This window comes from Hyla sarda, chromosome 8 (assembly GCF_029499605.1).
Source record: "Hyla sarda isolate aHylSar1 chromosome 8, aHylSar1.hap1, whole genome shotgun sequence".
Taxonomy (NCBI): domain Eukaryota; kingdom Metazoa; phylum Chordata; class Amphibia; order Anura; family Hylidae; genus Hyla; species Hyla sarda.
This window is the reverse complement of record NC_079196.1, coordinates 201,771,532-201,786,936: the sequence shown is the minus strand read 5'-3', so window position 1 is coordinate 201,786,936 and position 15,405 is coordinate 201,771,532. Positions and strand designations below refer to the sequence as shown.

At 42.9% G+C, this 15,405-nt stretch overlaps 1 protein-coding gene across 2 annotated transcripts in view; it reads right to left on the bottom strand.

The window, feature by feature from the left end:
• The window catches only part of CRAMP1 (cramped chromatin regulator homolog 1), a 76,236-nt gene extending 61,502 nt beyond the window's left edge, over positions 1-14,734 (bottom strand). The window contains exons 1-2 of one of the 2 annotated variants that reach the window (XM_056533272.1): positions 14,541-14,734; positions 9,670-9,986 (exon numbers count right to left, since the gene is read on the bottom strand). In XM_056533272.1, coding sequence (XP_056389247.1) covers positions 9,670-9,986; positions 14,541-14,710 — 487 coding nt within the window. In that variant the 5' untranslated portion in view covers positions 14,711-14,734. Of the gene's footprint in view, positions 1-9,669; positions 9,987-11,413; positions 11,538-14,540 lie in introns of those variants that run through there. The other variant, XM_056533273.1, reaches the window with a different exon arrangement.
• Positions 14,735-15,405: the final 671 nt, after the last annotated feature.

The window sequence follows — 15,405 nt, the reverse complement described above, 5'->3', positions numbered from 1 at the left end:
GAGCGGGATCTGTGGCAGCTGCGGCTGAGACTGTTTTCACCACAGGGTGCCTACAGTTGTTTCCCCACTACAACTCCCAGCATGCCCTGACAGCCAATAGATGTCAGGGCAGGCTGGGAGTTGTAGTGGTGAAACAGCTGGAGGCACCCTGTATAGTTGAACTAAGGGCGGAAGTCAGGCCCCCCAGCAGGCGTCAGTGACGTCATGCCTGCCGGGGAAGTCTGCCTGGTAGTGAGCACACTACCAGGCAGAAAAAAAAGCATTTTTAATATAGTAAAAAAAAACGTAAAGGCAGGGGGGGGGGGGGTTAGGGATAGATGGGCAATAGGCAGGGACAGAAAGAAAAAAAAAAGGGATGGTGGGAGCTACCCTTTAAGATTTTTTAATAGAAGTAATTTACAAATCTGTTCAACTTTCTGAAGCCAGCTGATAGAAAAAAAAAAAAAAAGTGTTTTTAACTGGAATACCCCTTTAAACATATATACATATATTTCTAAGTGGGCACAGGTGTCATCCATGAATTAGGCCTCTCCGAACTGGTTTTCTGGTCTTAGGGTACGTTCACACGCGCAGATTTTTTTAGCGGGTTTTCCGCTGCATATTTGAAAGTGGGCGGGTTCTTCTCGGCTGTCCGCAGCCGATTTTCCGCGGCGGAACGTACACTGCGGAAAATCCGCCAAAAGCCCCATTGAAGTCAGTAGGGACTGTGGCGGACAGCCGAGAAGAGCCCGCCCACTTTCAAATACGCAGCGGAAAACCCGCCAAATGAGGTCTTCTTGCTTTGAACCATTGAGTAAAAAAAAAAAACTAAAGGGGACCTCCGTACTACAAGATGGTGCTTGGGGCCTAGATCACAATGGCCCAGATTTTTTTATCTGCCTGAAACTCAAATTGTCTGGGTTTTCCCACAGCAACCAATCACAGCGCAGGTTTTATATCTTAACAAGTTGTGGTAAAATAAAAGCTGAGCTGTGATTGGTTGTTGTGGGAAACCCCAGAAAACTCTGGTTTCAGGCGGATTGATAAATCCGGGCCAATGAATGTGTCACACTGGTCGGTCAACATTACAACTCCGCCATAGCCTTGGGGTCTATTTACACAGCAGAATTCCTGCTTGCGGAATTCTGCCTCAATTTAAAGTAGGGTTGCCACCTTCCCGGTATTTTACCGGCACAGATGGTATTTTGGCGTCCCTGACGGTATTTTTTTATGCAATGGCCGGTATTTATCCCAAAACATCCTAAAACTCTCGGAATGTTGCACCATATACTATACCAGTGTTTCCCAACCGGAGCGCCTCCAGCTGTTGCAAAACTACAACTCTCAGCATGCCCGGACAGCCAACGGCTGTCCGGGCATGCTGGGAGTTGTAGTTTTGCAACAGCTGGAGGCGCCCCTGGTTGGGAAACACTGATCTATACTATATACTACTATATAGTCCAACATGCTGGGAGTTGTAGTTTTGCAACAGCTGGAGGCGCCCCTGGTTGGGAAACACTGATCTATACTATATACTACTGGCCCAGTAAACATCAGTATGTTGTTTTTTTTTTTAGACTACGGATAGTCGCATACGTTGGGACATCCAATTTGTACCTCTGAGGCCCCTTTCACACTACAGGTATCATCTTGCTTTTTTTTTACTGCCGATATTTTACAATAACGGATGGGGGGAAAAAACTGATGCAATAACTGGTAATAATGGATGATAACTGATGACCATCATCCAATATTTTTAATGGTTTTCCTCTTAAAAAACCTGATGTTGTTCATCCGTTATCATCTGTTATTACCAGTTACATACATTTTTAAATCAGGTTTTTAACCCTTTTTTGTAAAGCGGTACTGAAAACCTGACAATAACTGATGATAACGGATGGGTTTTTTTTAACATCCGGTTCCCATAGACTTCAAATGTTACATTTTAAAGTCCGGTTTTTGACCATTTTTTTTTTTTTTTTTTTTGCCGGAACAAAAATTAGCGCATGCACAGTCTTTTGGGCCGGCAAAAATAACTGACATTAGTAAAAACAGACATGCCTGATGCAAAAGGCTTGTCAAGAAACCCCTTTGACATGAATGGGATTTTTTGACGGCAGTTTTCAGGACTTTTTGCCGGAAGTAATAACGGAGGTTTTTTCTTTAAAGGATGATACCTTTAGTGTGAAAGGGGCCTGAGGTGGGGATCAGTGAAGCATCAGGCAAAGAGCAAAACAAGAAGGTCAAATAAGGACAAGCAATAGGCCACAGAAGGGCAATAGGCCATAGTGAAAACTACAATAGATATCCGACACTCCCCCCTTCCCCAGGCTGTAGGGAGCAGACATCTGACAAGGCCCCAAGGAAGCCGACGCATCGCTGAGACTAAGGATGGAGGCAGCTACCAGGGATATCTGGGATAGGAGACAAGATGTGATCACAGCCAACGGAAGATGGTCAGGCCCTCCCCAGGCCCCAATACTTGAAGGGGTTATCCAGGAAAAAACATATATCTATCTATCTATCTATCTCAACTGGCTCCAGAAAGTTAAACAGATTTGTAAATTACTTCTATTAAAAAAATCTTAATCCATTCAGTACTTATGAGCTGCTGAAGTTGAGTTGTTCTTTTCTGTCTAAGTGCTGTCTGATGAAACCTGTCTCGGGAACTGTCCAGAGTGGAAGCAAATCCCCATATCAAACCTCTCCTACTTCAGTTCCCGAGACAAGCAGAGATGTCAACAGAGAGCACTGTTGCCAGACAGAAAAGAACAACTCAACTTCAGCAGCTGATAATTATAGGAAGGATTAAGATTTTTTAATAGAAGTAATTTATAAATCTTTTTAACTTTCTGGCACCAGTTGATTTAAAAAATAATAAATAAAAAAAAATGTTTTCCAGTGGAATACCCCTTTAAGGGAAAAAGTGGACCCCATTCTTATGACTGGTGGTCAGACCTTCCCCGATTAGCCAGGTATTACCCATTGTGGGGATAGAGAAAGACTTTCAATCTTGGGATAACCCCTTTCAAGTCAGGGAATCCTTCTAGTACACCGCAGAAGTGCTGGAACAACGAAACGTAAACGGAGACAAAAAAGAAAATCTCACAGAACTTCACAGTTTCTCAGACTTAGGATCGGAACACACTACATTTTAGCCCCTGTTAATCGCATCCATCGGCATCACGCCAAAAATGGGATACCGAAGTATATGGGTGCAGCAGACCCCATTCAAATCTATGGCCAAAAGGAGTCACCTTGTCACTCCTCACGGGATGTGTGTGTTATTTCAAAAGCACAACAGCCCCTGTCATGAGTGCGCTTAAAATAGGGGTGACCACGTTCGGCAGCAAAAGTTAATGGAGTGCGCTGCTCTTGTTAAAGGAGTATTCCGGCTTTATACATCTTATCCCCCTATCCAAAGGACAGGGGATAAGATGTATGACCGCAGGGGTCCCGCCATGACGGCACGACCACGCCCCCTCTATTCATGTCTATGGGAGGAGGTGTGACAATCGTCACGTCACTCCCATATGCATGAATGGAGGGGGCGTGACGTGACATCACTAGGGGGCGTGGTTGTGACGTCACATCCCCGTCTCGGAGGCAGCGCCTGGCACAGAATGCCGGAGGCTGCACAGAGATCGCGGGGGGTCCCCAGCAGCGGGACCCCTGCAATCATACATCTTATACCCTGTCCTTTGGATAGGGGATAAGGGGGAGAATCATCAAAACCTGTCCAGAGGAAAAGTTGCTGAGTTGCCCATCAGATCGCTTCTTTCATTTTGCAGAGGCCTTTTCAAAACTGAAAGAAGCGATCTGATTGGTTGCTATGGGCAACTCAGCAACTTTTCTTCTGGACAGGTTTTGATGAATCTCTCCTAGATGTATAAAGTTGGAATACCCCTTTAACAGTATACATCGGAATCCCAATTTTGGCGGGATGCCGACGGATACGATTAACGGGGGCCAAAACATAGGGTGTTCGGAACCTTAGGCTTAATAAAGGAGACTTCTTCTGCAGTAAGGTTCCATAATGTGGTGTAGGATAAGGAGGACACTACACAGCATTGTGTCATCAGAGGCGGGGATGTATTAGTAATCTCAGCTACACCTACATGGAACCTGCTCCACCTGAAAAAAAATAAAATTACCTGTCTCAGGGTGCGTTCACACGTGCGTATTTTTTGCTGCAGATCTGTTGCAGATTTGCTACTGCAGATTTTGCTGCCCATTGACTTCGGCAGATCTGCAGCAAAAATACGCACGTGTGAACGCACCCTCAACGGGCTTCTCGCTTTCTTCTTGTTTCCCCTAAAAGCCAACCCATTATGACATTTTGGTTTCTAGTTGTAATCATTGACCCTTGGCCCTAATCCTCATGTTCTCCTATGACACTCACAAAATGTAGAGTACTTCCACCTGGTGCTAAACATTAAAGGGTCAGAGTCACTTACAAAAACTTTTGACAAATGAGAGATCTGTTAAAGGGGTACTCCGGTGGGAATTTTATTTTTATTTTTTTTAAATCAACTGGTGCCAGAAAGTTAAACAGATTTGTAAATTACTTCTATTAAAAAAAATGTAATCCTTCCAGTACATATTAGTGGCTGTACATTACAGAGAAAAAAAAATTCTTTTTGTATTTCTTTTCTGTCAAGATTACAGTGCTCTCTGCTGACCTCTGCTGTCCATTTTAGGAACTGTCCAGAGCAGCATTTGTTTGCTATGGGGATTTTCTCCTGCTCTGGACAGTTCCTGACATGGACAGAGGTGTCAGCAGAGAGCACTGTGGTCGGACAGAAAAGAAATCCAAAAAGAAAATAATTTCCTCTGTAGCAGTCAGCAGCTGATAAGTACTGGAAAGATTAAGATTTTTTAATAGAAGCAATTTACAAATCTGTTTAACTTTCTGGCACCAGTTTTAAACAAACAAAAAAAAAAGTCAGTTCCTGTAAAGTAGCTCCAATTAGGAGTATTGGAAACCAATTGGGAATGTATGCCAAGCCAGAGATCTCTCCAAGAAGGAAAGAATGTCTACAGATAACTGGAGAGGGGCAAAAAAATAGCCACCGTTGTCTGTAGATGGACATTTTGTTTCTTCTGGAGCAGTGTTTCCCAACCAGGGTGCCTCCAGGTGTTGCAAAACTACAACTCCCAGCATGCCCGGACAGCCAACAGTTTTAGCGACACTTTAATGCTATAGGACTATTAATGCACCCACGGGGACGCTCTAGGGGACTCTTACAGATAACAACCTTAAAGGGGTTCTCCGGTGCTTACACATCTTATCCTCTATCTAAAGGATAGGGGAGAAGATGCGTGATCGCGGGAGTCCCGCCGCTGGGGACCCCCGTGATCTTGCACGCCGCACCCCGTTTATAATCAGTCCCTGGAGCGTGTTCGCTCCGGGTCTGATTACCGGCGACCACAGGGCCGACAGCGTGTGACGTCACGCCTCCGACCCAGTGTGACGTCACGCCAGTCATCAGACCCGAAGCGAACACGCTCCGGGGACTTATTATAAACGGGGTGCCGCATGCAAGATCAAGGGGGTCCCCAGCGGCGGGACTCCCGCAATCAGGCATCTTATCCCCTATCCTTTGGATAGGGGATAAGATGTCTAAGCACCGGAGAACCCCTTTAACCCTTCCCATATTAAAAGTTTAAATCACCCCCTTTTCATATATAAAAACATGTAAACATAATAAAAATAAAACATATTTGGTATCGCTGTGTGTGTAATTGTACGAAATATTAAAATATAACATTATGTACGCCGTATGGTAACTGACGTAAATGTAAAATAAACATACCAAACCCCAGAATTACAATTTTTATATCCCAGAAAAAAGTTAAAAGACTTAAAAAAGTCAGATCAATACCAAAATGGTACGATACAAAAAACAGATTAACAGGGGTCAGAAAATGGCAATTAAAAATTTTTCGAAAAAAGTTCAGAATTTTTTTTTTTAATTACTAAAACATGACAGAAACTATAGAAATCTGGTATTGCTGTAATCGGGCGGCCTAAAGTATCAAAATAACATGTTAGCTCAACCACAAGGTAAATGGCGTAGAAAAGAAAACCACCAAATATGCTAAATTACCACTTCACCAATATATTTTTTTTCTGTTTCGAAGCATATGTTATGGAAAAATTAGAAGTAGTTTGATTTATAGTTATTATAGTAGTTAGTTATGGCTATTACAGAGCGAGGAGGAAAAAACTAGAGTGTAAAAGCAAATATTGTCCAGGACAAGTGGATCATCATGAGGGACAAGTAGATTTTGCTCCGTTTTAGTCCCGTGGACAAGTAGTTTTTTTTATTACATTTCCACACCCCTGTTAATGTGGCTTCTGATGATTGTGAAAGGGGTATTCCAGGAAGAATTTTTTTTCTTTATATCAACTGGCTCCAGAAAGTTTAACAGATTTGTCAATTACTTCCATTAAAAAATCTTAATCCTTCCAGAAGTTATTAGCTGCTGAAGTTGAGTTGTTCTTTTCTGTCTGACAACAGTGCTCTCTGCTGTCACCTCTATCTCAGGAACTGTCCAGAGCAGAAGCAAATCCCCATAGCAAACCTCTAATGCTTCGGACAGTTCCTGAGACAAGCAGAGGTGTCAGACAGAAAAGAACAGCTCAACTTCAGCAGCTAATAACTACTGGAAGGATTAAGATTTTTAATAGAAGTAATTTACAAATCTGTTTAACTTTCTGAAGCCAGTTGATATAAAGAATAAAGTTTTTTCAAGGAATACCCCTTTAAATTCTTGCAGCCTTTTTTGCTCCTCTCGATCTAGGACTTTCTTCCTCCTCGGATCCCTACTACGATTTTGATTCTCTTCAGACAAAAATGCAGAACACTGAGCACAGATCACGTAATAAAAGATGCCGTAAATAGAAAATGTTAGCAGCAGATTTCAGATTTGCATAAGATCTCTCTCTCTACCCTAGGGCTCTGTTCACACCTACGTCAGAGCCTCAGCCGCACATTTCATCAGACTTTATGGAAAGTGCAGCGCTGCAAGCGTCACTATTCTTCCAAACTAAATGATGAATAACAGTAGGAACCCAAAAGGATCACGTTCAAAGCCAAAAGGGTCCTTCAAGAGCTGCTGGTGTCTGTTGTACAACAGATCCAGCATTGGTTCCTTTATAAACATAAAGCGTGATGCTGATAGTTCATAGTTCAGACAGGGTATTTATGAAGCTTATTCCCATATATTGTGAATCAGAATTTATTTCCAGTAGACCAGGGCTACAAGTAAAAACATGATAGAATCCGCTGTGCCACATGCATCAAATGTTTAAGCCTAAAAGTATCTAAACAAAGTTCACACTTCAGGCCGGGGTTGGTGTTTTTAAAAACTCACAGACGCTGCAGTTTTTAAAGGTCCACTGTGGATCTGCAGCAGATATTCTGCAACCAATTTTAAATACATTGATTTGTTTCAGTGCAGAAAATATGCAGCAAATCTGCAATCAGTGAACACAGCCTTTACCGTGCATTTCACCCCTTTAAAAGTGGTACTCGGGTAAAAAACAATTTATTTTAAATCAGCTGGTGCCAGAACATTAAAGGGGTACTCCGGCGCTTCGACATCTTAAGATTCCTGATCGCCGGAGTCCCGCCGCTGGGGACCCCCGTGATTTTGCACGCCGCACTCCGTTTGTAATCAGTCCCCGGAGCGTGTTCGCTCCGGGTCTGATTACCGGCGACAAAATCTGCTGCAGAAATCCAGATTCCGGCATAAGCAAAAAGAATAGACTTGTTGCAGGATTTAGTTCAGAAATGCATTGCAGTCTATGAGACGGCAAATTTTTGAGCGGTCCTTACGCCTGCCGGATAATTCAAATGCGCGGACTGTCTGCACGTGTTTTCTGTGCGGACATTCCACACATTTTACGCCGTGTGAACATGGTCTTATTGTTACTAGAATAATTTCATTGATTTATTGTTGTTTCCCCCCCCCCCCCCCCCATCTCATTAAGTTATCCCCTATCCACAAGATAAGGGATAACAAGCAGATCAGTGAATGGTGGAGGCCGCACTTGCGCAGCGACTGGTCTATTTATTCTCTATGAGGACGCCAAAACATCGTTCCGCGCTCAAAAATGTTTAGCGACCCCATAAAGAATAAATGGAGCAGTGGAGACAATTATGTTCCTGTTCTCCTGATAGGCCGAAGCTGTAGCGCACTCCACTCCCCTGCACAAAGCGATCTCCGTCCTGCGGCCCCACTTGTTCTCCGGATAGATGGGGGTTCAGCACTGAGCCCCAAATTGATCAATTGATCAAAAGTTCTGTGACATATCAAGTTTTTAAATTCAAAAGGGACAGTGACATATCAAAAAATGTTTAGTTTAAAAAAGGACGATAAGTAATTTTTTTTCACACTATGTACAATAAATGTACTATATTTTTTTTTTTAAATTATATATATTGGTGTATTTAAAGTAAATAAATCAAATTTAAATTATATCTATATCTGGTATTTAAAAGGGGTACTCCGGTGGAAAAATTATATATATGTTTTTAGGTATTTTTAAGTCAACTGGCTCCGGAAAGTTAAACAGATTTGTAAATGACTTCTATTAAAAAATCTTAATCCTTTCAGTACTTATTAGCGCCTGTATACTACAGAGAAAATTATTTTCTTTTTTAAATTCTGCCTGACCACAGTGCTCTCTGCTGACACCTCTGTCCGTATCAGGAACTGTCCAGAGCAGGAGAAAATCCCCATAGCAAACCTCTCCTGCTCTGGACAGTTCCTGAGACAGAGGTGTCAGCAGAGAGCACTGTGGCCAGACAGAAAAGAATTTCCTCCATAGTATACAGCTGCTAATAAGTACTGGAAGGATTAAGATTTTTTTAATAGGAGAAATTTACAAATCTGTTTAGCTTTCTGGCACCAGTTCAAGGAAAAAAAATAAAAGTGTATATATATATATATATATATATATATAAAAATGTTTTCCACCAGAGTACCCCTTTAAGCCCTTTAATTTAATTTATTTTTATATATTCTGCCTAAAGGTGGCGCTATGTGAGGGTCTTGGTGGTTACTAGACTTGTGTACCCTAATGGGTGACTCTCCAGCTGGTGCAAAACTACAACTCCCAGCATGTCCTGACCGTTGCAAACTACAACTCCCAGCATGCCTTGACAGCCGAAGGCTGTCAAGGCATGCTGGGAGTTGTAGTTTTGCAACATCTGGAGAGTCACAGGTTGGGAAACACTGTAGTAGACCTTGGTGCCCTTTATTTTGTAGGGTTGAATGTCGTTAGTCACCCACGGTCTGCCAGACGCCATTGCTTGATCACTGGATCATATACTCCTGCCTGACAAAATGGAGTCTGCCCGCCATGCTCTTGCGTGTAAAACTGCGTTCATATATTATAGTTCTTATTACACGTAAAAAATAAATAAAAAAAATAAAAAAATTAAAATAATAACAATTGTAAAATGAATCAACTTCTTCTAGGAAAATAAATTGCGCAACACCTATAAAAAAACAAACAAAAAAAAAAACATGTGCCTTAAAACCGCGTCTGGGGCGAAAATTATAGAAATAGGTCAAAAATGCTTCAAAACCATCTAGAATGAAAAAAAAGGGACATATGTAGATCAGGGCGTACCCCAAAATATCAATGGAGGGGTGCGGTGAATTTCGCAAGTATACCTTTGCTCTTGGCGCTGGGGGCCCGGCCATTGCCGCCAGAATCCTTTCTCTGCCTCTTGCTGTGCGGTCGGACGCTGGACCTCAGGAAATGGTGCTGATCCTGCTGGACTTTTGAGGGCTGTCCGGGGGTTTCGGCCTCCGGGGGATCCTTATCGGGGGTCTCCGAGATGAGCAGATCCCCTTCTATCTTGGTTTTCTCTTCCAGCTCCCCCGCCGCCAACACGACTACTGTGGCTGCTTCTTCCTCCTCCTCTTCAGTCTCGGGCGATCTCTTGTTCGGCTTCCTTTCCTCTCCGCTCTTCAGCTTCACTGTCATACTGAAATGAGAAAAAAAAAAGTAAAAAAATTTTAAAAAGTGATTAGAATTTTTTCTTTTCTTTTATTTATTATAAAAAATTTTTGGGGGGGGGGTCCTATCTGATCAAATCAATTCAATACTGAATTTGAAAAAAATAAAAAATGTGGTCAATCCTGCAAAAGAAAGAAGAAGAAAAAAAAAAAAAAACACTCAAAATGGTGGCCATGATCACATGACCAGAGGTTGCGGCCTGGCATGCTTCCCCATAATGCCCTACAATACACGCTGCGGTCACTTTGACATTGCTTATGCCATCTTGGCGTTATAGAGGCGGGATACAGTCCTAGGAGGCGTCTTGACTTTTCGGGGGCCAATTGGGGGCGCTCTCGATTAGGGCCCAATAGTCCGCATTAGACCAGCTGTTGCAAAACTACAACACCCAGCATGCCCGGACAGCCAACGGCTGTCCGGGCATGCTGGGAGTTGTAGTTTTGCGCTCGTTGGGAGGGAAAAAACACTGCAAAGCAAATTTTCCTAAATTCACTCGTCACACCAGCGAACAAACCCCTTCGATCAGGACAGGGTTAAAATCTACATTCATAATATTTTTTTATTTAAAAAAATTTTTTTTTTAAAATAATAATAATACTAAATAAACAAACTTGCTTTCCAATAACCTCTGCAAAAAAACAACTTTCCAGCACCGTCGCCACAACTCGCCGTCGCCTCAACGACAAAGCGGCATGGCAGAAGAGAGTCTCCAATGCCGCACTATCCTCTCAAAGGCGCAAAAATGTCGCATTCCGCGTCTAACGGACGCAAATCGTTTGGCGCCCGGGGTAGTCCGGACGCTAAAAGGCTTATGGCTGGTCGTCTCCTATCTATAATCCATGTCCATGTTTACTCTGGCTTCAGTCTTTCCTATAAAAAAGGACCTAAAATGTTAACCCCTTTTCTTCCCTGGGGAGGGACAGATAAGTGACCCACCTAAAAGCAAAAATAAAAATTAAAAATAAAACAAAACACTACTACCCCCATCATATTCCAGTCAGAAGAAATAAGTTGTAGAGAGAAGAGACAAGAAGAGAGAGGAGAGATCCTGAACAACATGGCCGCCATTGTTAGTGACAAATCCTCTTGCACTGTCCCGACTGCACAGACCGGGCTGGCTGCCCCTGGGCACTGTCGGGGAGGGGGCACTGTGCCCTGCTGGGGGGTCCCGGGGTGTCAGGGTCGGGGGCCGGGGGCCGGGGCAGGCAGGAGACGGCGGTATACCGAGGGGAGATCAGCCTTGGTTTTGTTGTTGAGCACAAGAGAACCCGACATGATGATCAGCAGCCGCCGCCGCGCTCGCCCCATACACAGCTTCTAAAAAGTACTCGGGGCCCCTCGATCCCTGACCTGCCCGGTCCCCCCGCCACCCCCGGGGTTCCTCTACCCCCTCACCATGGTCCCGGGCTCTCCGCCGCCTCGGTCCGCCCGGGATCGCTCATGTTCTCGCCGTGCGCTCTCGCCTCTCTGCGCCTCGTCTCCTCTCTTGCTGCTGCTGCTTTGGGGCTGGAGATTTCCACCAAATGCCAGAGCGCAGGGGGAGCCCTCCTTCAACACCCCAAAACTAAAGATCGCCACCACGTACATACACCGCAGAGGGGGCAAATTAAAGAAAAGAGTCTCCCCTTTCAGATGCACTTCTTACTTTTCGAATCGGGGGTGAGGAATTTAAACCAGACGCTGCCAAAGTTGGGGCACCTCATGGGGCGTTGTTGGAGCTGAACTTTGCTTTGCTACGTCATCAGATTGGGCAGCAATTGAAATTTAATTTTTTTGGTGCAAAACTTAAACAACCCCCCCAGAACACGATGACACCCCAAACATGAAGACCTACAACAGTGGGGAAAACAATGCAGGGAGGTATAGAGAGAAAACTAGTTTAGCAGCATTTAGTCTCCTATGGGCACAAAGGCATCAAAACAAGATGGATCCAGCTCCAGGGTGAACACCCTGATCCAGACAAAGTGGGGGGCTCCTGGTGACCAGATTGGGGGGCAGTGTTTAGTAACCCTTTATTATCTATACAAATAGATGGGAAAACTTGTCAATTCATTAGTGCAATGCTGCAATGGTAGTTAAGCTTTCAGTGCAAACTATAGATGAGAAACTGTCTCCCAGCAGGATCATCTGACAGGGAATGCTGAGAGTTGTAGTTTGCCCAGTGCTACATCACAATTGCACAACATGGACAGTTATATTCAGAACTGTAATGTATATCTATATATTGATCACCATGCAATCACTATATGTCTCACCATTGAAAGCATCACTATACATGTATCAACCATACAGTGTAACACCCACCATACATGTATCACCATACAATTACTATACATGTACCAACATACAGTGTATCACTATACAATTACCATACATGTATCAACCATACACAGTGTATCACCATACAATTACTATACATGTACCAACATACAGTGTATCACTATACAATTACCATACATGTATCAACCATACACAGTGTATCACCATACAATTACTATACATGTACCAACATACAGTGTATCACCCACCATACATGTATCACTATACAATTACTATACATGTACCAACATACAGTGTGTCACTAAACAATTACCATACATGTATCACCATGCACTGTATCACCATACAATTACTATAAATGTATCAACCAGTGTATCACTATACAATTACTATAAATGTATCAACCATACAGTGTATCACTATACAATTACTATAAATGTATCAACCATACAGTGTATCACTATACAATTACTATAAATGTATCAACCATACAGTGTATCACTATACAATTACTATAAATGTATCAACCATACAGTGTATCACTATACAATTACTATAAATGTATCAACCATACAGTGTATCACTATACAATTACTATAAATGTATCAACCATACAGTGTATCACTATACAATTACTATAAATGTATCAACATACAGTGTATCACTAAACAATTACCATACATGTATCACCATGCACTGTATCACCAATTACTATAAATGTATCAACCATACAGTGTATCACCAATTACTATAAATGTATCAACCATACAGTGTATCACCAATTACTATAAATGTATCAACCATACAGTGTATCACTATACATTTATGACCATACAATTACCATACATGTATCACCATGCAGTGTATGACTATACATAGATTACATGAAGATTGTAATGTGATACAACACTATACAGTGACCATGCAATCTATCACTATACATGTATATTAAGACAATCACCATACATGTATTACCATGCATTTAATCAATACACAGATTATCACTATACTTGTCCAACCATGCCAAGTGTCACTACACAATCACCATACATGTATCACCATCAATATACAATGTACAACCATGCCATGTGTCACCATCAATATACAATGTACAACCATGCCATGTGTCACCATCATTATACAATGTACAACCATGCCATGTATCACCATCAATGTACAATGTACAACCATGCCATGTATCACCATCAATATACAATGTACAACCATGCCATGTATCACTTCACATGTATCACCACCAATATACAACCATGCCAGCTGTTACTATACATGTATCACTATGCAATTCATCAATATACAGAGTATAACTATACAATGTACCACCATGCAAAGTGTCACTCTACATGCATCACCATGCAGTTCATCAATATATAGAGAATCCTTATGTACATGCATCACCATGCAGTGTATTACTATGCAATGTATCAATAGTGACTGATGACATCATCCAAAAACAAAACCATGAAGCCAAGAAATTACCAACTTCCAATCTAAATCAATAGCAATGAAAGTCACGTATATATCATTGCAATGATGGTTTTTTTTAGTTTCTGCAACAGCTGGAGAGCCCCAGGTTAGGTAGAGAAGACTATTGCAATCCTATCTGTATTGATATAGCTATGTAACATGTGCAGTATATACTGTGAAATATTACTGATCTAAATCAAAGTTAAATGCAGATGATATTACAATAGTATCATAAGCTGGAAAGGCATAGGAGACGCATCAGACTCCCAGGACAGCTGTTGCTCTCTGTTATCAGCACCTTCTATCCATGACCTACTTGTGATCTTGGGATGTGGGGCATTGTATCCAGTTCAGTGTCAGTTAGGAAGCTTGATACAATGTATCAGTTGGTTGTCACGTGACATCCTGATCCCTGACAGGTGGGTCACACTTGTCACTATGGCAGCTGTGTAAACAGCAGATCAGGGCCCCCCTTTATTCCTCTGAGTACTGCAAATCCCAGCATGCCTTGTTATACTACTGTAATTACACATAGAGATCAATGCAATAAAGCATTGCTTCCCACATTCTTGCAAAACTACAACTCCCAGCATGCCCTGACAGCCTTCGGCTGTCAGGGCATGCTGGGAGTTGTAGTTTTGCAACTGCATTATGGCAGGAACACTGACATTAGAGATTTTAGAGCATGCACAGTGTTTGCTGGGCGTTGTAGTTCCACAGCAGCTGTATTTAGCTATCCATGGTCCAGGGCCCTTACCTGATACATGAAGAAGAATAAGAGGGCCTGCTGTATGTCCAACCTAGGCGATAGAAGAAGCGAACACGCCCCCAGATAATCCAAGCAGGAAGCCGGCTGTCCACAGGGCCCGGCCCGGAGTTCCTACGGATCCTGATGCCGACCTTCCTCTCCCAAGTCCGCGTCCTCATCTGACAACAACCCGCGCCAAGCCAGCCTGCCAAAATACGCCACGCCCCTCGCAACCCAAACAAACGCACCCATTGGTCTCCAATCCCGGGAAGGCGGGGCTTGACGCGGAACAGCCAATCAGAAGCCACAACGTCAAGCGGCGCTTGGAGTCATGGGCATAGAGGGCGGAGTTTAATGATGTCAACAGCGAGAGGAAGAGCTTTCGGATTGGCCGGACGGTTTGGCCAATAGGAGAAGGTCTTTTCATGTATGTATAAAGAAAAAAAAAAAAAAAGAAAAAAAAATCGATGCCAGCCGGGTTCTGTATCGCGCGATGCTATTGGCTGAGGGAAATTTGATTGACGCAAGGGGGCGTGCCGGAAGTTGTTGTCATAAAATAACTGATAGTCTTAGTGTAGGGCGTTGGAGCTCTGGCGGCACTACAAATCCCAGCAACTCCTGTTTTATAGAGACTTTGATGTCCCCTGCTACTTGAGATTATAGAGCCACGTGGCTTCATTCATTCTTTGGTGTCCTATAATTATTGAACAGTTGTCTGGACTGTGGTCATTGGACACCATAGGGTGTGGCAGCAGGGCAACTGTGCTGTGCAGATAACCCAGAGGACGTAAGGCTAAGTTTCCAATTGTTTTTTTTTCTTGCAGTTTTTGGAAAATTGACGCTGCAGTTTTTGAGCCAAAGCCAGAAGTCTGTT